This window comes from Sinohyriopsis cumingii, chromosome 13 (genome assembly GCF_028554795.1).
Source record: "Sinohyriopsis cumingii isolate HCF-2022 chromosome 13, ASM2855479v2, whole genome shotgun sequence".
Lineage (NCBI taxonomy): Eukaryota > Metazoa > Mollusca > Bivalvia > Unionida > Unionidae > Sinohyriopsis > Sinohyriopsis cumingii.
The window spans coordinates 39,130,003-39,151,931 of record NC_142973.1 but is presented as its reverse complement, the minus strand read 5'-3'; the positions used below and the strand labels follow the sequence as shown (position 1 = coordinate 39,151,931).

Here is a 21,929-nt window from a genome sequence, read left to right as displayed (position 1 = left end):
CGCACTCATATTTAAAGTTCTGATGGGACCACTACCATGTTTTATAGCAAAAATTCGTTCCATTTCGATGTCGATAACTACAAAAGGAGACAATGGGATAAGAAAATACAGTTTCGATGGAGGCTCTAACTTGCTGAAAAATGGTGCTAATCTCTCTCATGAAGACCTAAGCCATGTCTTTGAGGTGCTATATATCAGTGTGGTGATAAGAATAATCTTGGTCACTTATTGCAGTACACTGTACGTATGAAACCTTGCTATCACCACCGGACTACTGGAGAGCTTCCAAGATGATCCAACACTTTGTTCCAGATACCTGGCTAGACCTGAAAAGATATAATAATTTCACTTAATTATAGAAAACAGTAAGATGTAGGTAAATGAAGTTAAAATGTGTTAGATATGGTGATTTCAAAATAACTTTAAGGTTGCAAGCATGGGAAAACATATTAAACTTGACAGAGTGACACTCAGAAATGTGAAGCAATGGCCATGTATTAAAGTGATAAATTCATCCTAAAAAAATATATGAGGTTTCTAGAAGCATATTTAGCCATGTACAGGTTAATTAACTAATTAGGAAGGCTATAAATCATAAATTTTAAGGCAATGCTGGGGCGGTGAGGTTTGATCATTGGTGCAAACATTAGTACATTCCAATATACAGAAAAGTAAAGCGACAATATAATAAATTAAAATATATTACTATAAGCAATTTTATTCATGAGTGAAATATTGCATGTTAATACAGCCAAATGTGGTCACACAGATCAACTATATGTAACAATAAATCCTATATCAACTAAATGTGAAATTCTGATCCCCAAAACTTGTAAACAGTGATGGAAATTTGCATATGTGGGACATGTACAGTGTACTTGTTAAGATCAAATGTGCAAAAATAATTCAAATGATCTGTTTGAACATTTATAGTGTATTTGTAAGAGTGTTGGTTACCAATTATTAAGCTCAATCAGCTGATGCTACAATACTGCACTCTGTCAAAGTACTAAACTGAAATATGTTACCATACATAGGCATATTCATGATGAAAATAACGTTTTGGGATATTTTCAGTGCACACAGCCAGAAATATGCCTTACAGATTCACTATAGGTACAATGTCAACCTATATGATGTACTGTATGTGAACTTTTGATCCCAAACATTCTAAAATATATGGATATTTGTTCATGTGGGATACGTAACCATGTTAAGATCAGTTGTACAAAGTTAAATTCAAATAATCTGTTTGAATATTTCTTATGTAATCATTAGAGTGTCAGTTAACAAATATTATTAGTAATTAATAACGCATAAAGCAAGATGGATCATTAGAATTCCCATAACATCATATAGGCCACAATGCCACACTACACCAATCAATATCTTAACCAAACTGTACAATAAAACGGAATGCATTTTGTGTTCAACTTGCTATTTTCTTACATCCAAGGGTGGGGCCCCGAGTGGCCGAGTGGTCTAAAGCGCTCTTCGTTACGGATCACTGCCATCTCACCTCTGTCTGCGGCGGTTCGAGTCTAAGATTCAGCCAATGTGGGTATGTGAGAAAGCTTGCCAGTAGCTTCTCGTGGGTCGGTGGTTCTTTCTTGGGTTTTCTCTGGTTCTTCCTCCACCATTAATACTGGCCGCCATGTATAGCCTATCATGTGCTGCAAAATGGCGTTAAACCCCACAACAACAACATCTAAGGGTAACTATACATGGGGAATGTATATTTTATCCCTTTGACCTGTATTTCATTCTCTGACAGTTTAAAATGATTTAGTAGAGAATTTGAGTAGGTTCTAGTATAAAGTTTTCATCTCTGTCTTCTCACTAAATACCTTATAACTATGTTTATAAACAATTACTGAAGGCTATACAAGCAGATATGTGTTACTAAGGAAGTGACCCAATCATAAACAAATAAATTAACTGCTTGGACTCTAATAGTTTGAATGACCAATACAAAGTAGAATTTAGTCTTCGTGTATTTTAAACGAAGGTCTCATTTTGACTTACAAAGATATTTTCTCTGACAAAATTTGACAAACATCCAACATTTGAGTTTGTATATGGTGTAGGAATATATACATGCTGATATCATTTAATATCATTCCAAAAAAAGTATTACATGTGTGCATTTTGGGAGGAACCTTTTTTTATTATTGTTTTATAAATTTCATTTAGATTTTTAAAATAAAAATTACCTTTTTTATTTTTAATTTTATTCTTATATTTTCAAAGTCAATATACATAACATATTAAAATTTCATGTTTCTATCATTAATAATAAATATTTAAATACCAATTTAAACTTTACTCAAATACTGCACTGACAGGACATAGAACACAATTAATTTTGCTATATGTTCTCTACATTTATTTCTCAATACTGACCTTTCCACTGTGTGACAATCAATACAAATCATATGTTAATCTAAAATACCTTCAAAGATGACTTCACGGTGAAGTTCTTGTCAAAGGTTGACCTGCATTTTTTTGAGAGGCTGGACTGTCAACAGAGCAGCATGTAAATAGAGGACATATTTCACTTCCCGATCATCACCAATGCCTTATTGATCACTGTGCACTGTCGCCGAAATACACACGGAAAACCACACCCTGAGCTCGTATTCTCAAGAACATACAATTACCTTTAAATCCCTACAAAAAAATGCATAAATATAACTCTTCGATCACCACCAAAATGAGAGAGGAAAAATGTTCTAAGAATAGACTAGAACTACTAAACTGGAACTACTGATTGTGACCTGATTCCATATTAGCCTATCATGCGCTGAGAAATAGCGTTGAACCCACAAACAACAACAACTTGAGTGAAGGATAATATTTGTGACATCGCTAACTCACACCCAGTCTATCATTTAAACACTCTTTCTCATAGCGATTTGCTGTTACAATAAACATTTATTTCCAAACCACTGAAAACAAAAATTACAACAAAAAAAAGATGTTAAACTATAGCGTAAAAACTAAAAACCTAAAACTTTGTAAACTACTGCAGTAACGAATTTTCTCCAAAGTTTTTAATGTCTAAATAAATTAATGAAGTCTAAAATAAGTCTTTTTCTTCATTCAAAATCATATTTGGCATACCGGAAGAAACAAGCCTTTACCCGCTAGATTATAACTCTCCTTGAAGTGTATGGTTGTACAGGCGCCTTTATTGGTCTTAAATAAAATATTAATTATTGCTAGTAAATATAACACTAACATAATACAACTCAAGACTGTCAGTTCATTCATGATCGCTGAGCGATCTCCATCTTAATTGTCGTCACAAGCCTTCCAGACGACTATTAACGATCACTGTGACCATTCAAAATATGAGCGGGCCACTCAGCTCCGTAGTCCGAGTTTCCTCTGAACCTTGCCACCCCATTTGTTTATATTTGGACGTTTATGTTGGTGTGTAGTGTCAGAGTCCACTGCCTAACGAGAAGTTCGAGTTCGCCGACACCTTTTGGTGTCGGCATATGGTAGCTGCTTACTAGTAGGACTAGCAAACTTTAACGACCTTTCCTCGAGATATACCTGCATGAAATCGATAGGAATATGATTATTTTCTCAGAACTTGCGATGTATTTTGTTGGTATCACGTGACTACCGCATTGGCCTGTGCTCTCCGCTTGGTAAATCTGGTTTTTCCAATTTCTGATCGTTGTTTTCAGAATAAATATTTGTATTAGTTTATGTTCTTTCATTTTTCTATAAATATTAGCATCTCTCTCTATCTCTCTCTCTCTCTTCGGGTCGCTAACCGTCTTGCTGTCCACTGTGCAGTACAGTATGGAGCTATTGTTTCCTTCGAATAAAAAATATAATACCCAATCTAAATACTTGTCCGTTTTTTTTTTCTTCCCTTGGGATCAGCAATATTCCCAATCTTTTACGTCTGATATCGTCTATCGCAATTCAACAAAACTAAGCCATTGTCAATTCAAAACCAGATACTAATACACAAATAACCTAATAACGTGAATTTTGTAGCTGCTACTCGCTTCGTACTGGAACCATGACATATTTAAACCTCTTTGGAAAGTATAAATGCGCCCTTGTGGGCTGTAAATCAGTAGCTGAACTATGCCCGTCGAAACACGTTCCTAATGCTAGCATGCTCGATTCTCGGTCAAAAGAATTCACAGCTTAATTACACAAACAAATTAATGGATTTTACTCCTTGTAATAACTACGTTGCTTTGCTAATTAGCGATTCACTGACACATTTCCAGACACAGAAAAATTAATTTTCAGCATACATGATACAAATCATTTAAGATAAGTTGCTACTCACTGTTCGTATCAGAAGAAATGCATGAAATCTTTATGATATACGATTTATACTACATACAAAGCAAGTAAATCCGAACTCGTTAATAGAATGTGTGAGTAATATAAAATTTGAGACAAAATGCGTACAACGATTACTTCTGAACACAATGACAAATTTAGGTATGGATTTTAAATGAGTAAATTCAGCAAATAATTACCAAACTTACATCAGTGAACATATATTATCCAACTGAGAGTAACCTTGTGTTTTATTCGAGACTCGTCCCTATTTATCAAGTCGAATCTCTCTCCTTTCGTGTCCCTGACATTCCGACACACGTTTCTTTGACAATTTAACGAGAAAAATACCCACTACTAATTCTCGGTGCTAAATTCTGGCTTGCCTTAGAAACCTATACACTAATATCGCGAAGAAATTTCTTAAACGCTTGAATTCCGTCTGGGCACACACACACACACTCGTTTAGCTTAGCCAATCAAGATTATTTTCTGAAACTGCCCAAAAAGTTTTCAGTTGCATCGAAGTCAGAATAGTCCTTTCTAGTCCGTTATTATTAATAACTGTTCTGGAGAATATCATTTTATCACACTGTATCAAATGGCCCAAGTTTTCCCAAAATTTGTTCTGGTTTGTCTAACTCTTGTTACTTTCAGCTATTGACCTTACGTTAACATTAGCCTCTTCCATGTGTCAAACGTTATCGAACGGACTCGAATTAAAATTCAATTCATGCCCCAAACAAACCAGATCCTATCCATCGTTCTCATAAATTGAGATTGAGTGTAGTCCATGCGTCAAAATTAATGTTTGCGTGCCACGCCGACCATGACAGAATGTACTGCGAAATTATCTCTACAAACTTTGGCACCATTACATGACGTTTGTTGCTCTTCCTCTACCGGCACAATAATATTTGCGTCCGAAATTATTTGCAACCGCTAAGATGAGAACATTAATTAATTAATTAATCTATAACTCGCATATTTAGTTGCCGAAAGTTGTTGTTGCTGTTGTTGTAGGGTTTAACGCCATTTTTCAGCACAAGATAGGCTATACATGGTGGCGAGTATAATTGGTGGAGGAAGAACCCTGGAAAACTCCAGGAAGAACCACCTACCCACAAGAAGCTACTGGCAGGCTTTCTCACGTACCAACGGTTGCCGAAAGTAATGTTTATGTTGTGATATAGAGATTCTTTTTTGACTGATAATTGTATCATGTATGTTGACGCATTCACTCACATGTAAACACCATGCCACGAGGAGGTGCCATTTCTAAAGAAAGAAAGGTTGATCTCTCGAGCGAAATGTTCATTCTATACCTAAAATGAAATAAAAACTTTCGTGTATTTCTGTGACCTTTATCTGACTTCTATTAAACAAATTGCATTGTTTACGGGGGTGGGGTGGAAGCAGAGTTGAAAAGAAAATTATTGAGGATGGGGATCTATTTACGTAACAAAATGCTCCGAGTTAACGTTTTTTACGGGAGGAGGGATTGCTCATGAACGTAAGCTTTCTCATTTTTACCAAAATATGTTTTTTTTTTAAATCAAGTATAATAAGAAGAAATAAATTACAACCGAAATTTAAAGAAAGTTTTGTTTAGACAGATGTAAACATGCTTATAAAATAGATGCAAAATAGGAAATGCCAATTAAAAGGTAATTAAATTTTGATAATAACAGAAATGAATAAGCTATATAATTTTGATATTATGATTTTTAATATAATGATGATGTTGACAAACGATTCAATACTGGCTTTTTTCAGTGATAACTTTGTACATCTGGCTTTTGTGAGTAATAAACAACAGCATACATGAATAACATCTGTTATCAACTATACAGTCGATTTGCAAAGTAACAACACGCATACGCTGCTTTTGCGCAAATCGATAATCACCATCCACTTACTTGAATTGACGAGTGTGTGCAAAAGTGTAACCCTGCTTAACGATATTAAGGGAGACACAAGTACAGTGAAGAAAGTTTCATTACACTAGTTGGCTTGACTTCCACATATGTAAGCATTGATGAGACGATATACGGCTTTATTCAAGCATTAAAATTATTTTTCAGTTTGCAGGAGCTGTGCAGACGTAGACAAGGATTGACTTTCCTGAGGAGGATACCGATGATGATTTTTAATCTTAACAAAATCAATAAAATCAACATAAAAATAAGTGATGGTAAATATACGTTGAATTGTTTTCCTTTTACATACCAAATTTCCTCTTCTTAATTTATTATCCTTATTATTTAATCATTTTAGATTCTTATTCGGTTTATTTCAACAGTTAAATAAAAATTATAAACAGTGATAAGTACATTTTTATATGTGCGACTTTTTCTTAATTTGAGGGAGTTATTACGCGTCACTACCTTCCAAGTGCGCAAATTTGTATTTTGCGTCCTTTGTGCACTCGTGTCCTTTGGCATCTTTTTGCCACTCCTTCTAGAATGGTCAAATAAGTGGTGATTGGTGGTTTGTTAATAAAAAATAAAAAAAAAAACGTGCAGATCTGACATCCAATATGGTGACAATGACAGCCTTTTCGAAAATCCTGCTATCTCCGACTCCTCCTACATAGATGATAATGTTGACATTTTTGCAACGTTTGATTAAACCTGTGGGCTTCCTTGCCAGCACTGGGATATACGGGTTTCCGAAACACAAGCAGCTTTTGCTCAGTATAGGTTCTAAATGTTGTCAGAATGTTATCTAAATGTCCCTTTATGACGTTAATCAGTAACATATTGTAACAACATTCCAGCAAGTTCGCCATATCACGTTCCCACAACCTTGTATGACAACGTTGCAACGTTGAATTGTTGGCTGGGTATGGATCATACCTGGAGTTTAAGTCAACAGCTGCCATTCAGACCACTTCGACTATTTACAAAACACAGATTGACCGAGAAGGTACGAATGATTGAACATGTTTAATTCGTAACATCTCGGTCAATCATAAGGCAAGGGGGCGCTCAACAGATATTATGTTCTTCTGAGAGAGTGAAGGTGTAAGGTGAAGTTCTTCACGTGTGAAACATGCACAATGGAGAGCATGTTGGCAAACCTCTATATAACTTTCATGTATTATGACTGAAATTTCTTTGATATTGTATTTTTGGAATTGTACATCACCCATTACTCTAAAGTACACTATCTTAGGCAGTTACGAAGATAGAGAAAACGAAATAAATTTGCCATACCAGACAATACCAGCTTCCGAAACTACAATGAATGAATTACAAAATTTATTTTCTTTTAATTAAAAAATATCGACTGTTTGTATATAGAATTTACCAATGAAGTCAAGGAAATAAAACTGACCAAACGGAACAAGTAGATTTTTGATAGATGCACATCTGTTGTAAGACCAAGCATTATAATTTATAATCCCAAATTACACCCATCAATCATACACCAAAATAAATGGAATTAAAATTTCTATAACCAATACCTAATATATATAAGGTCTTTTTAAATAGCCTGTATAACAAGTGAGAAAAACCCTATGCAAAATACGAATCTGTATAAAGCAAACAAATACAGCAGAAGAAATAGTCAAGATGGTCCGAATAGAGTAGGTTTATCTTTTTCAGCCGATACGTTTCCGGGTAGCAAAGAGTAACTTTTTCTGTAACTTACATGCATCCGGACCACATCTTGGTTTTGTAGAAATAGATGATATAGTTCTAAATTAACTCAGATAACAAAAAGATTTGCATCGTCTCTAATCTTTACCAGTGCCAAAGGTAGTAGAATTTTTACAATGCACGATCTTTCAAGTGTGACATCATAGCGCTCGACATTCAAGCTGGTTTACACTGGGCCACACCTCATGGATGGTCTCGTGTGAAAATGACCATGTCTTCAAATGATTTAGTAAGATATATTTCTGGGAGATGAGTGGGGACGGTTATAATGATCCTGCAAGGAATAGTGGTCGACGAAAAGCGAAATGAATTGAATAATCGCCAGTTAAAGGTATGTGTAGTCAAATTATCGAAAATGACACCTATCGCCGAAGAACTCATTATACCAAATCAACACGATTTGAATGACTTGTACCTTACTGAAGAGAAAACAGCAAGCAATGATGTTTAGCAATGATGTTTAAAGGCACAATAGTGCAGAGTGTTTGTAATTTTGTGAATGTTACAGATCATGTAACTAGTGAAATGTGTCGACTTATAAGCTGAAATAATTCAAAATAACCTAGAGTTTGAGAAGATTAAATTGGGCAATTGATAAATAAACGAGAGAAAATGAATTTTTGTGGGGGCCCGCTTTAATTGAAACTTGTAGGTCACGAACTGTTACGGAAGCCTCACGTGACCACAAAAACGTATACGTCATCTTCGTCCAGTGGGCGGGTTATGAGACACGTGGTTGTAATTTAAATATCTACTATAAACAAAAATGGCGGATACACGTGAGAGTCAAAAACGTAAAGGTCGCCCGCGCTTGTCGCTTTCCGAGAAGAAACGTCGAAACACTGTCTGAGAAACCGAACTGGACTTATCAAGCATTCGTCTTGGGGACCAGTTTGTTCGATGGAGAGCATTGATGTAAGAGTTAGGACTGGCATCAGGCACTGAAATGGCGAAGTTGTTGTTGGACAGGTAAGCCAATGTCTGTGTTATATGGTGATACACATTAGTTTCCCCAGAATCAAGTGACTGTGATGTCTATGTATAAGTGTTCTCCATTTTTCAATATCTTGTTCCTGCTGTATGTTTGAAACCACACTGTTTTATTAATGCAATGTTTGCACAAGGACTTGCTTTGTGATATGCCAAAAATAGATGTGATCGGCTGATCAATATTTCACTCGGTTACTGCATTGTGTGTATTGTATGTTGGGGTGGAATATATTATTTATTTTTTATAACAGCTTACTCATAAAGGTCATTTTGTACACCTGTCAATTATCTTCGTGAGACAGGTTTTTTTTTAAAAATTCGGCGAGGGAACTTAGATACATTTACAAGCGTTATCATTATTTATATCATATCTATCCCTCCCTCTCTCTCTCTCACACACACACACCCCCCTTAGGTTAATGTGACATGTACATTACTTGCATAAAAGTTTAATAAGCTTATCATGTGAACGTGATGGAACAACTAATAAGATTTTATTGTATATCTTTCAACTACTAGTAAATCTATTATAAAGCACTGTATTGACTAAGGATCTCTAGTCATGATAGGTAAGGATGTTGTAGTGCTACCAGGATATATGGCTGGCAGATTGTTATCAGTTAAAGTTTTGAGCTGCAGTCAAGTTAGTTTTATTGATGTGAATTTTTTTTAGATCTATTATTATGTATTCTTGCTTAAATGAAGTATTTCAGTTCTAAGTGTTTAACACAGTGCACAAAGAAACAGATTTAAAGCATAACTTATAATACAAATGAATATTTAATTCATATTTTAAGTTACAAAGAATATAGCAAAAGATGAACCCAAGCATACAGAACCGATGGCCAGTACATTTTCATGCTTCACACCAACATCTGGCCAAGTGCTTTTGCAACATACTGAGAGAATGAAGACACTTTCAGTATCTGAAGTATTTGCTATCGAATCAGGAAGGTAAAAATGACAAATTTCTTGCAGATTTTTTTTGTGCGTGGGTGGGGGTTGTCTTACAATTGTCATTGTGATGAAAACAATGATGTAACAAATGCAATGCTGATAAAGGACATTATTATAACTGCCAGCAGGTTGAGTTCCCACTTCATGCTTTTCTTAGTTTGAGTTATAAAAAAAAAACTTGAATTTCGCTTTCTCAGAAGTGGGGTTGGGTATTTCAATTGTGTCACTTGATGCATAGAAAAAGGCATAATTTGAACTGTCATTGTTTTGGTTATGCAAAAAGTTCCGGTATACTGGGTGTTTTCCCCCACTAAATACCTAGAGGACCAGTGATTGTATATTGAAATTGTGTCTACATGCCTCATATGCTTTCTTTATGCCGTTTCCCATTTATACATGTATCTATGTCCCACATGCAGTTCTTGCTAACACCCTCTTCCCATCTATCCACTTAGCTCATGATGAATGCACATAAGACATATTTAATTTAAAAACAAAATACTGAGATAACAGTTGAAGTTTGTTTTTGGAAACCACTGGCAGTTCATTAGAACTTTATTCATTAGGACTGGTGATATAACTTATTTAGGATTTAATTTACAATACTGTAAGTTCTTTTTAAATTTCATTTTTTATTCTTGGGAATTAAATGACTTGTTGGTTTTCACTCTTTACTGTTATAAAACTTTTGGAATTGAAAAGCTGTTACTGTTTTGATGATTGCTCTTCATGCATTTTTAACTTTATTTTATCTACCTACTTTTCAAGGTTGCCAAACAAATGGATAATATGGCTTTATTACAGTGGTCCCAAGACATGAACCAGTTTTGGTTTTTCATGCAAGACTGCTAGCAGCTATGGACAATTTTTTGTGAGTTTTCAGTCCTTTTATTTGAAACATATATGTAAACATTTGCTATTGTATACTTTTGTATGAAATCAAAATTACAGAGCATAATCCTTATCTTCTGATTTCTTTTAATGTATTTTTTTATCCATATATATTCATCACCAAATTTTCTAGGTATGTAGTTTATTAAAAGTAATTTATTTGAAATGTCATAGTAATGTGGAATTATGAAGGAACAATGAACTGAGGAAAATTTGAATCCTGCTACGCTAACTATTAGCCAGTTCTACAATGTAGCTTTCACTTTATGATATAAATCAAGTTGTCTTATCAATATGGGGTCACCATGACAAAAGAGACCAGCTTTAGGTGCTAAAGGTATTGATTGTGGCATTCTTTCAGAGTATCTTGAGGAGTGTCCTAAATCACATCACCAATACACATGAGTAGATCCTCTCACATGGCCAAGGCATTAATAAATGTCTTCATGAACCTTACCTGGAGAATGAAGAGCTGACAAAGCCTTGGCTTGATGAAGATGATCCCAAGAAGAAAGCCAAAGTGCTGAAAACCTTGGCACAGGTGCTCTTGGACCAAAGGTTCCTAAACAGTGGAGTATTACTTAAATTTCAGGTATGCCATTTCAGGATTGCAACAATTGCATGGTATTTAAAAGAAAAATGTGAAGACCACTTTAAACATTTTTATTCTCAACTAAATAATAAAATACTGTATATATTTACCATTTGAAGATCTGAATAAGTTAGAATTCATAAGATGTGTGCACATGATACATGTATGGTGACTCTCCTTCTCAAGTCTTTGGTAATTTCAGGTATAATACATGCACATCAGGTATAAACAATTCCATGACACTCTATCAATAAACACTTTAGTAAAGATTTTATGTATGCAAAAATTACCAACAGTAATGATTATTTAATAATATTAATCTGTTAGCAGATTACAAATAACACATGTTACAAGATACATGTTTTTGATAATTGCAGAAGCACTGCTGAGCTTGAAGTTTTTCATAAGCAGATCATGATGTACAGTGCCAAGAGATTTTCATACATCCCTCCTGTGTACAGGATTAGGAATGAGCTAGCTACTTTGGATCACAATATACATAGTGGCTGAGGTGTAATGAGAAACAAAGAAGGGGAGATAGTGTAAGCTTGTTTCACTACAGGACATTAGAAATAATTTTATATATTGATTGTGCATTATGATCCCTGCCTGGAGATCAGACGAATGGAGTATTATTCTCATGTACAAGTCATGAAAACTTTGTATTAGATACAAGTCATTTTGCAACAATCGGCACACATTTATATTTGTGGTAAGGAATCTTAATATTTTCATGCATACAGATCTTGTAATTAGTATTGTTATCATTCTAGTGAATATTTATTTTTATTTGAGCAATGCAAGTCTAGTAATTAGATCCAGTGATATGTATATCACTTTCCCAGGGGACTGACACACTTTATTAAGGATATATAGGGTTTATGGAATGTCCTCAGGACGTTTGGGGTAGATGCTGTCATCATGATGATTACTAGCTAATACCTGTTCATGAAAACATGTTGCTTTCTGAAGGAATGGGCAAAAATGCATGCTGTCTCACATAGTATTTTGTGGATAGAACAAATAAGAATTAAAACAAACCCTCAACAACTCCTTCTTGGGAACTGATCATGAGGCTCTAATATTGGGTAAAAAGTTATAATGGGTTAGCATGGGGATGCTTGTCACACATGTTAAGAAAATAAAATTTTCTTTAAAACAGGCATCGATGTTACAACAAAAAAAGTGGCAGATGGTCCGTCTACCCTTGCAAGGAAAAGAAAACATCCCCACATCAGGAAGCTTATAAAGAAAGCCCTCATCTGTCAACTTGAAGGAAAGCAGGGTATGCAGAGGAGAAGAGAACTAAATGAAGATGATCCCAGGAGAATTTGTAGAAACCTGGCACCTCAAGAACCACCATCAACTCTAGTTTTGGTGTGGTGAAGGAGATCTCTCGATTTTAGTTATGTAAAATATGAAACAGTGTCTGATATATGGAGGTGTCAGCTATGGCAGGTTACACTTCATATAATATCCTGAAATATCAGTAGTTAAAAATAAAATAATGTATAATATTGTATCTGCAGCTGCTGAAAACTTTTTATATTGATTATTTATGATCGTGCCCACATTGTTTATAGGCAGAAATAGACTGGTGTTAAAAAATAAATCTGAAAGCATTATTGTTTGATGCAATATTATGTGCATTTATAAGAAAACAATGAATAAAATCAATTGTATTCATTTATATACAAACTCATACATGCAAGAAAGTGTTTAAGTTCATGCAAGCCTAGAGGGGATGAAGCCAGTGTATTGTCCATTGGGATATTTGTCATGTATCTGCCAGAAACAGCAAGAGGGAATTACATGTCTCTGTCCAGACCCCAACCTTCCATGTTACTGTAGTATGAACTACCTATAGGTAGCATGACTGTTGGCACTCATCAAGTCAACTTTATCGTTGAGGACAAGAACATTTCGTCTGTACGTCCTGGACAAGGTATATACATCCTCATCAAGGATTAGATCTTGAAAAATCTGAAAAATTATTCCAATTGTAATATGCTATTTCTAAAATGTAAAAAAATATATTTTAAGAAATAATAGGAGCATGCGCTTATTCAAACGTTATTCATCTTCGATCAGCAAATTCCACTGTGAAATACACGTGGATCAAAACTGCACATGGTTTTTATTTTGACATGAACACTGAGAGTTCCATCGCAACTAGAACTGACAGTTTATGTTAAAATGGACAGCTCAAAGTTTTTGGGGAGCATTTCTAGAAGTCAGAGACTCCTACATTGGGATCAAATAGGAATGGCTGATTGCAGCTTAGATTTGTTTAGTACAGTGAGGTACCCACATTGAAATCAGGTAATGAAAAGAATCTACTCAATGAGTATCAATTGTAAATTAAAACAAAGTCCTTATCATTTGCATATGTATGCATGTCTGTTTTTGGACGGCTTACAATTTTAAAATTCTTTCACAGTGGTTGCAAAGAAATAACATTTACAACAATCATGTATGTACATCAATTATCAATCTTTGAGAGTCCACCTTGGAAATGGAATTCATTGTTAATGTTGTATTGTAAGAGTAACTATAAAAGTTTTAATTGTTTGTAAATTGATGTAGTATTTTGATTTTATTGGTACAAAGTGCAAGTTGTACATTCATAGGCATGTGCTACACATATCCTGAATACAGAAAGAGGTTTTCTGTAATGTAGCCAACATACATGTCAAGTTATTCATACCTTTTGTGATATACATTTTGTACATAAAAATTTTAAGCTTTGGCAATAACACGCTTAAGGAATATATAAAAGCTATTGAAAGAATTAAAGAAATTTCACAATTGCCATTGAATCGAGTAAATTTGTTATACAGAAATCATTTGCAGTAATCACCAGTTCAAAGGTGGAAACATTGAATGCCAAGCAGACTGGGCAATTAAAATTCTTACCCAAAAATGTTAGATCAGATATGAAGAAAAAAAAGTTTCCTGCAAGCCTTCATGTCAGTCTTAATTCTGGATAAATAAAACAATTTAGGATTATTAAGTCCTTATGTTTATCATGATATTGCATATATAGTATTATCTTAACATATTTTGGGGCTTTAGAAGTACACATTAAGGCATGCATCATATTTAAAACAGAAGAATAAAAGTGTAGTATTTATTTCACAAGACTTAAATGGCTATATGAATTCTCTACATGTCTAATTTTATATAGAAAAAGTGCAATCCAGTCAGGTCTAATTGCTGAACTCCAAAGTAAGATTGCATAGACTTTTTGTTCCCATTTTGTATTTTTAAAAAATAAAACTAATAAATGTATTACTTAAGTTGGTTTATTAATTAAATTGAAAAAAGAGCAAGTTGACCTTAATAGTATTGAATGTTTGTATGCCACTAGCGTAGATCACTAATACCTATATATGAAATGATTTTAGCTAATCTACCTTTAGGCCCCCATAGAAATGAATTTATCTATTTTAAGTGTATCTCTGAAGCCGCTGTATATATTGGTTTGGAAGAAGGAAATAGAGTTGGCATTTCTAAAGTCAACTGGAATACTATTCCAGAGCAAAGTTCCAGAGTACTGGAAACATTTTTTGAATAATTCCTTATTTGGTTTGAGAATTTTATACTGTTTGGTAGACATGGATCACAGTTGTGGAGTATTACCAAGTAGCCTATACTTGAATAGTGATTGTAAGTATTCAGGAGCACTATTATTGGATATCATGTACATTACTTTGGTTTTTCTCAACCGGATTCAGTCTTTAATAGGTAATAATTTTAACTTACCAGCTAAAATTTTCCTTGCTTACTTTCTGGATTGATATAGCCTGAATGCACTTGTTTTAAGATGTGCCAGCTTTGCTATGATTTTATCATTTGAATTACTCCACACTGTGTTACAGTAGTCTAAATAGGGTTATATGTAACTGTTATAAAATAGTTTTCTGTACCTTATCCTACTGAAAAGCCATAAACTTGAATTAACTTTTTTACTGACAAGATCAGTCCATGATAGGTTATTATCTACCAAAACACCAAGTAGTCTATCATGACAAACCATTTCCAAATTTGTATCCTTCCATGTCAGACATAGTTCATCACTACCAAGATTTGTTCTTTTTTGCCATGTTGAGATAAGTAATATTTTAGTTCTTCCAGTATTTACCACTATGCCATTGCATGTGCACCAGTTGTCCAGTTTGTTTAGGGCATCCTGTAAATAAATTTATAGTTTGTGCTTGTGTTTTGGATGTCTGACAATGTTGTGTCATCTGCATAGAGATCTGTAGATGAAATTGAGTCCCTTAGTAAAAAGTGGTAGGCCATTAATAAATAGTATCAATAGTAATGGACCTAAAATTGAACCTTGTGGTACTCCATATCTAATTGTTCCAGGTTCCGACAGAACATTATTTATATAAACATGTTGTGTTCTCTCACTTAACTTTGAAGTAAACCATCTAACTGTGCTTTCATCACATTGGTTGATTTTCAGTTTCTTAAAAGAATTTCATGTACACCAACCCATAAACTTTCCTGAAATCTACAAATAGAGATCCTATTATTCAACTTTGATAAAGTGGTTGAAGCCATTTGTCAGTTAGAGAGATCAAGTCAGTCTCACATGAATGTTTCTGTCTAAAGCCTGATTGAATAGGATGTAACAGCAACTGTTTCGTTAAATATGACATGAACGAGTCATGGACATGTTTTTCAATCAAATTTGACAAGTTTTGGTTGTACTGAAATTGGCTGGTAGTTATCAGCATATTCTTAGAACCAGATTTGTGCATAGGCATTACTTTTGCAGTTTTCCATATTTTGGGGACAGATGAGGTTGCAATATTTAAATTGATTATAAATGTTATGTTATGCTATCTGAAATAGCTGAGGCAGAAGTTTTAATGAGTGGTGGACCAATCTGATCAAGTCCTGTAGCTTTCTTGATATCAAGTTTACTGAGACATTTTTTAGCAGTTTTTTTTATACCTGTGGGATAGAGAAACATCCCACCTTAGGCATTTTTCAGTTCATTATAGTTGTTTTCTATCACTGGTTCTTTTAACTTAGCGGTAATGCTAGTGAAAAAAAATCACTCAAAATATTTGCAATGTCAGTGTCATCAATGACTTTTGTGTCATTTACCAGAAGTGAGTGAATTTTATTTGTCTGATCTTTGTGTGTTACCCCAATGAGTTCACTGAAGACTTTCCAAATGGAGTTTGTGTTGCTCTTTGTGTTTTCAAGCATTGATTGATAATAAGGTTTTTTTTTCTCAGCCTTTTCAATCATACTTGTTATGTTATTTCCCCATACTTGATATTGTGCATGGTTTCCCATAGCCTTCAATTGGTCTTGTGTCTTCATAGTATCTAGAATTTCAGTAGTAAATCAGTTAGGTTGGATTTCATACTTTACTCAGTGTACATTTAGTGGTGCATGCTTAGAGACTACATTCATAAAGCAGTCCACACTTTTAGAGCTTCACATATGTCATCAAAATTTTGGATAATATTCAATGGCACTTTATATAGGTCATCTTGAAATTGTTATTTACTTCAATTTTGGAAAGATCTGTAAGTGATAGTTTTGTGTGTATTGTTCCTATTTATGTTGCATTTAACCTTTCTTGCCAAAAAAGTAGGATAGTGGTCACTAAGACCAACATTTGGTACATTAACACAAGCCACATTGTTTGGTAGGTTGGTATAAATGTGATCAATAAGAGTGCTTGATATTTCTGTTACACTTGTGGGCTCATTTACCAGCTGGACTCGGCCTAATGATTAAAAAAATTCCATCCAGTTACTCCTTATATGAGTATTGAGTAGGTCCTTATTTACACTGCTGAGTATATATGTTTCTTTCTCCTGTGCATGAACATTTTCTATTTGTTTCAGAGAGTTATCATTCCAAATTGCTTTGGAGGAAGGTGACCTATAAATGAAACCAACTAGGAATGATTCTGCATTATTTTGAGAAATTTCCACCCAAATACTCTCAATTTTATGTGACCCCAAATCAGGTCGCCTTTCTGCATTCATCTTGTAATGTATACAAGACTCTCCCCCCCCCCCCCCCCGCTGTCTCTGTCCCTGCATAATGGTTTATTGTAGCCTTGACAGTGAAATAGATTATCATTGTGGCTAGCATTTAATTTGGTTTCAGTGAGTCCTAAAACATACATACTATTTTCCTTGGAAGACAACATTAACTTAATCTGTTCTATTTTTACCACTATACCTTGTACATTTAAGTGACCCATGTTAAAACCTTTTGTATTTAGTTTCATATCAATTATATGTATTTCATCGTGCAATGGGGTACTCTGTGAGATTGTCTCCATAATACTGTTACCATTTTGGTATTATATAAGGTGGCCATATAAATGAGGTGGCCTCTGTATTTTCTATGGTATCTGTGCATAGTCTTTCTTTATCAAATCATATTGGGGTGGGGTGTTGAGTAGCAACAAAAAGTAAAGCAGTTTAAACATACATTGTTTGGTAAAATAACTAATCCTTTAATACAAGTATGCGTTTTCTAAGTTGTGCAAAACACTACTGACATAGATATTAGAGTCTTTGCCAACTTACTTAGTACCAAACATTTTTCAATATCTATCAATACTTGTTTTGCAAGAATAAATAAACAATTACCCTCATTCTTGTCTGCCTTGTCTGAACTATGTGTAGAGCTTGGTCAGCTCAGTTTTTAGGCTGCACAGCGTGTCTTTCTCCTCTCCCCCATCTGGTTTTTCAACTTCTTGTTCCATGCCTCATCCTCCCTCTTCCTCTTAAAGGTCGCTCTAGAATTGAGCTTGAAAGTGAGCTGATTTAAGTCTATCTAATGAATTTTAATATGTAAATGTATTTCATAATTTGACAACTAATACATTCATGATTACTTACACTGGACAACAAATTTTTACAAAAGTCATGTTACTGAAATAAAATTAGTCAATTCTTATCAATTTGTATGTGCTGAACACGAATATGACAGTCAAATTGCAAAATTGGCTCTAGTTTTTTTGTAATCTGCAAGAAATTAATGTTTACATAACGAAATGCATTCCAATAGTAAAAGGTCAACTGTAATAGCCTACCTATAAAAAATCAAGTCATTGACTACATCTTAGATTTCTTCGCCTGTCTCTTGTACAGCTGTTCGGGAGCATCTCTGAGGAGTGTCCAGCAGTAGTCAGCCAGCATTGTAGTGGACCATTTTCCCTGGTGTCTTTGTTCCATTGTTGCGATATCTTGATGAAAACGTTCGCCGTGTTCATCACTAACAATACCACAGTTGCTAGGAAAGAAATCCAAATGGGAATGAAGGAAGTGAATCTTTAGAGACATATTGCAGCCAAGTTTTTTATACTTCATCAACATGTCTTCTACTAGTTCCTTATAGTTTTCTGCCCTAACATTTCCGAGGAAGTTTGTAGAAACTAGGCGAAAAGCATTCCATGCTTGTTTCGCGTCACCTTCCAGCAAGTTGTTGAACCGGTCATCTTTGAAAAGCTCTCGAATCTGAGGACCCACAAAAACTCCCTCTTTAATCTTTGCTTCGCTGAGTCGAGGGAATTTTTCATGCAGGTATCGGAATGCTGGCAAAGTCCGGTCAATGGCTTTCACGAAGTTCTTCATCAAACCTAGTTTGATGTGAAAGGGTGGTAGCAAGATTTTCTGAGCCTCAACCAGAGCTGGGTGTTGGATATTCTTCTCTCCAATGGCTACATTCTGCCTGTGAGTCCATTCCTTCCTCATGTAGTGCATTTCCCTTGCTCGGCTATCCCACTTGCATAAGAAACACATGTATTTTGTATATCCTTGCTGCAGTCCCATTAAAAGGGCAACTACCTTCAAATCACCACAGAGGTGCCAGCTGTACTTGTTATACTCAATGGAATTCAGTAGCTGCCTTAAGTTATCGTATGTCTCTTTCATGTGGACAGCATACGCTACTGGAATAGATGGAAGAATGTTTCCATTGTGCAAAAGCACAGCCTTGAGACTCAGTTTCGAAGAGTCCACAAATAGTCTCCATTCTTGTGGGTCATGAGTGATTTTTAAAGCATTCATGAGGCCCTCAATATCGGAACAGAATATCAGATTACTTTCCTTTCTGAAGAAAGGCTCCAATTGCTGGTGGCGCTTTCGATATGCAGTAATTGTGACATCTTCTTCTAGAAGATTCCATTGTTGGAGTCTTGATCCTAGCAATTCTGCCTTGTTCTTTGATAAGTCCAAATCACGAATCAGGTCATTTAGTTCTTCCTGTGTTATTCTGTGTGGGGTTGATGATGCACCACAGTGAAAATCTGGATCACTGCATGCTGATGGACCAGGAGAAGAACAGGTCGACTCACCTTTGTCTTCGTCAGATGAATCAAGAGAATATTCTGCTGGAGGTTCTGGAATAGGAAGTCCCTCACCATGTGGAACTGGTCTCAATGCAGACGGAATGTTTGGGTAGACTATTCTCGACTTCTTTCGCTTCGTTATTCCGCCGGAAAGAGGAGGAACCAAGCAGAAGTAACAGTCATTTAGGTGGTTGCTTGGCTCTCTCCACACCATTGGGACTGCAAACGGCATTGATGACCTTTTGCAATTCAACCACTGTGAAAGCTGTGTTGTACATGTAGCACAGCATATATGCGGAGCCCAAGGCTTGTCTTGGTCACCAACCTTGCATCCGAAGTAAAGATGATATGCCTTCTTCACTTGAGAATTGATACTTTTCTTCTGGTTGGCAAATGTCACTTCCCCACAAATATAGCAAAAATTGTCCGCGGTATTAACACACTTTCGAGGCATTACTGTTCTTTATTGTACGTAAATGGATAAAATAATAAGTTTTATGTAACAGTAGCTTGAACTCTCTCGCACAACGTCTAAAATATTTTAAATGCTGAACCGATCTGATTGGGCTTTATATAGTACACTGCTTACGTCAGCTTCAGCAGCCGCCTGGCATTAGTATAATAGGCCTACACATGTATAGTACACTGCTGACGTCAACTTACTTCAGCAGCCGCATGGCATTAGTATTGCATTGCATCAGAAAATGATGCAATCAACTGTGGATGATGTGAGCATGATGGTATTATGCAATGTTACATCATTATTCCGGATGTTGCTGCAGTCCTACTGGAGAAATTTACACAGTGAAACATAGAAAATGAGGTATATGAATATCTTCAAAACGAGAGCCAATACAAATTTTTCACGGTTATATACTACAGATTAGGGCCTTTTCAAGTCAGTAATGATTTCACTGTTGACCAGTGTTATTAAACTTATAGGAATATAGTGCTAACTTTGGATCAGAAATTAATACATGAGAGGTTGTGATTTGATAGAAGTTTTTTTGGGCTGGATCAGGTCAAGTGTTGGGTGGGGTGGGGATCAAAAATTTAAAAAGGGCCCCTACTTTCCTCGAATGGGCACCAAAGCAAAGTCTATGTGTCTATTTACTCAGTGTGCACAATACCCAATAAACATGTCCAAGAATAAAGCTGTGGTCAAACTTCAGCTGACAAGTGACTGTACGTTTGTGTGTGTACTTTTTTATGATCTGGCCCCGAGTTTTGAACCTTGATTCCATATTCTAGTCGCAGATTTAAAAAAAAAAAAAAAAATTAAAACCTTGTGTATGTAAAGTATTAACTTGGAGAAATTCTTTTCCGCTTTGTTTGAAACGTCAGAAAGATGGGTATTAGGGGTCCACTGGTGACAATCTGGTTAGAATTTATAAATTGATTAATGAAATTACTCAATTTTGAGCATTTTTAAATATCCTGATGCTTTTCATTTATAAAATTGAGTGGTGGGGATGGAAGGGAGTACGAATTCTACTGGGCAAGAAATAGAGTGAGTACCTGTGGGTTTTTGCAATACTGTACAGAGCACGTCGATTTAAATTATTCTCGTACTACAAAAACTTTGAAATATAACTATAAAAGTAGTTCTACATACATTTCATTGTTTCCTCTCAAAATTAAAATTAGAAAGGAAAAGGATAAGAAGAAAAGAACGAGATCAGAAGAAGATCGTACTCACCGTTGTTGACATTTTGGGCGGTCTCGTAGCGTGGTTGTGTTTTACGTCATCATCTTCAGTGTTTACAATGTGGCCTATAATTATGCAAATTTCGGTCACCGGAATAATGTGTGTTATTCATTCGGGATCTGCCGATCACTGCCGAGCGGGATTTCAACATGGAGACGGTAGATTCGTTACCCTACGTACGAAGATTTCAGAGAGCTCGTATTTCATAACGAGAACCCCTACGTACTTCATATTACCCCAGAAATTCCTTTTAAATAGTATTTAATCAGTTGATATACATAAATGTCCCAACATTTTTGCAAGAAAATTCACCGTCAGCTGCACTATTGTGCCTTTAAGGGACTGACCATTTACTCTTCAGTGTGTGGAAAGGGGGAATTTTCTTTCCAGACTGACCATTTATTCTTCGGTGTGTGGGGAGGGGGAATTTTCTTTCCAAGCAGTATATTTTTGTTTATTTTACTTCAA

General features: G+C 35.2%; 1 protein-coding gene and 1 long non-coding RNA gene across 4 annotated transcripts; one reads left to right on the top strand and one right to left on the bottom strand.

The window, feature by feature from the left end:
* The first annotated feature begins 8,454 nt into the window (after nucleotides 1-8,454).
* Nucleotides 8,455-13,252, top strand: LOC149785248 (uncharacterized). Of its 2 annotated transcripts, XR_016425378.1 has the most exons (5): nucleotides 8,455-8,951; nucleotides 9,770-9,926; nucleotides 10,698-10,800; nucleotides 11,182-11,412; nucleotides 11,790-13,252. It is a non-coding gene; the product is annotated as an uncharacterized LOC149785248 (long non-coding RNA). The 2 variants fall into 2 exon arrangements; XR_016425377.1 differs by lacking the exons at nucleotides 8,455-8,951; nucleotides 10,698-10,800 and having other exon boundaries at nucleotides 9,912-9,926.
* A 4-nt stretch (nucleotides 13,253-13,256) lies between these two features.
* LOC149785247 (uncharacterized) lies at nucleotides 13,257-21,544 on the bottom strand. Of its 2 annotated transcripts, none has more exons than XR_016425376.1 (3): nucleotides 21,453-21,544; nucleotides 18,051-18,199; nucleotides 13,257-13,395 (listed from the first exon to the last, which is right to left on the bottom strand). XR_016425376.1 is itself a non-coding variant. In XM_089979093.1 (3 exons), the coding sequence occupies exon 1, from the start codon at nucleotides 20,205-20,207 to the stop codon at nucleotides 18,519-18,521; it is 1,689 nt and encodes a 562-aa protein (XP_089835219.1). In that variant the 5' UTR covers nucleotides 20,208-21,446; the 3' UTR covers nucleotides 13,257-13,395; nucleotides 18,051-18,199; nucleotides 18,497-18,518. The 2 variants fall into 2 exon arrangements, 1 of the variants encoding a protein (XP_089835219.1); XM_089979093.1 differs by lacking the exon at nucleotides 21,453-21,544 and adding an exon at nucleotides 18,497-21,446.
* Between the last annotated feature and the right edge of the window lie 385 nt (nucleotides 21,545-21,929).

Coding starts and splice junctions, on each gene's coding strand:
- LOC149785247 (XM_089979093.1), bottom strand. CDS start 20,207: ATGCCTCGAAAGTGTGTTAATACCGCGGACAATTTTTGCTATATTTGT.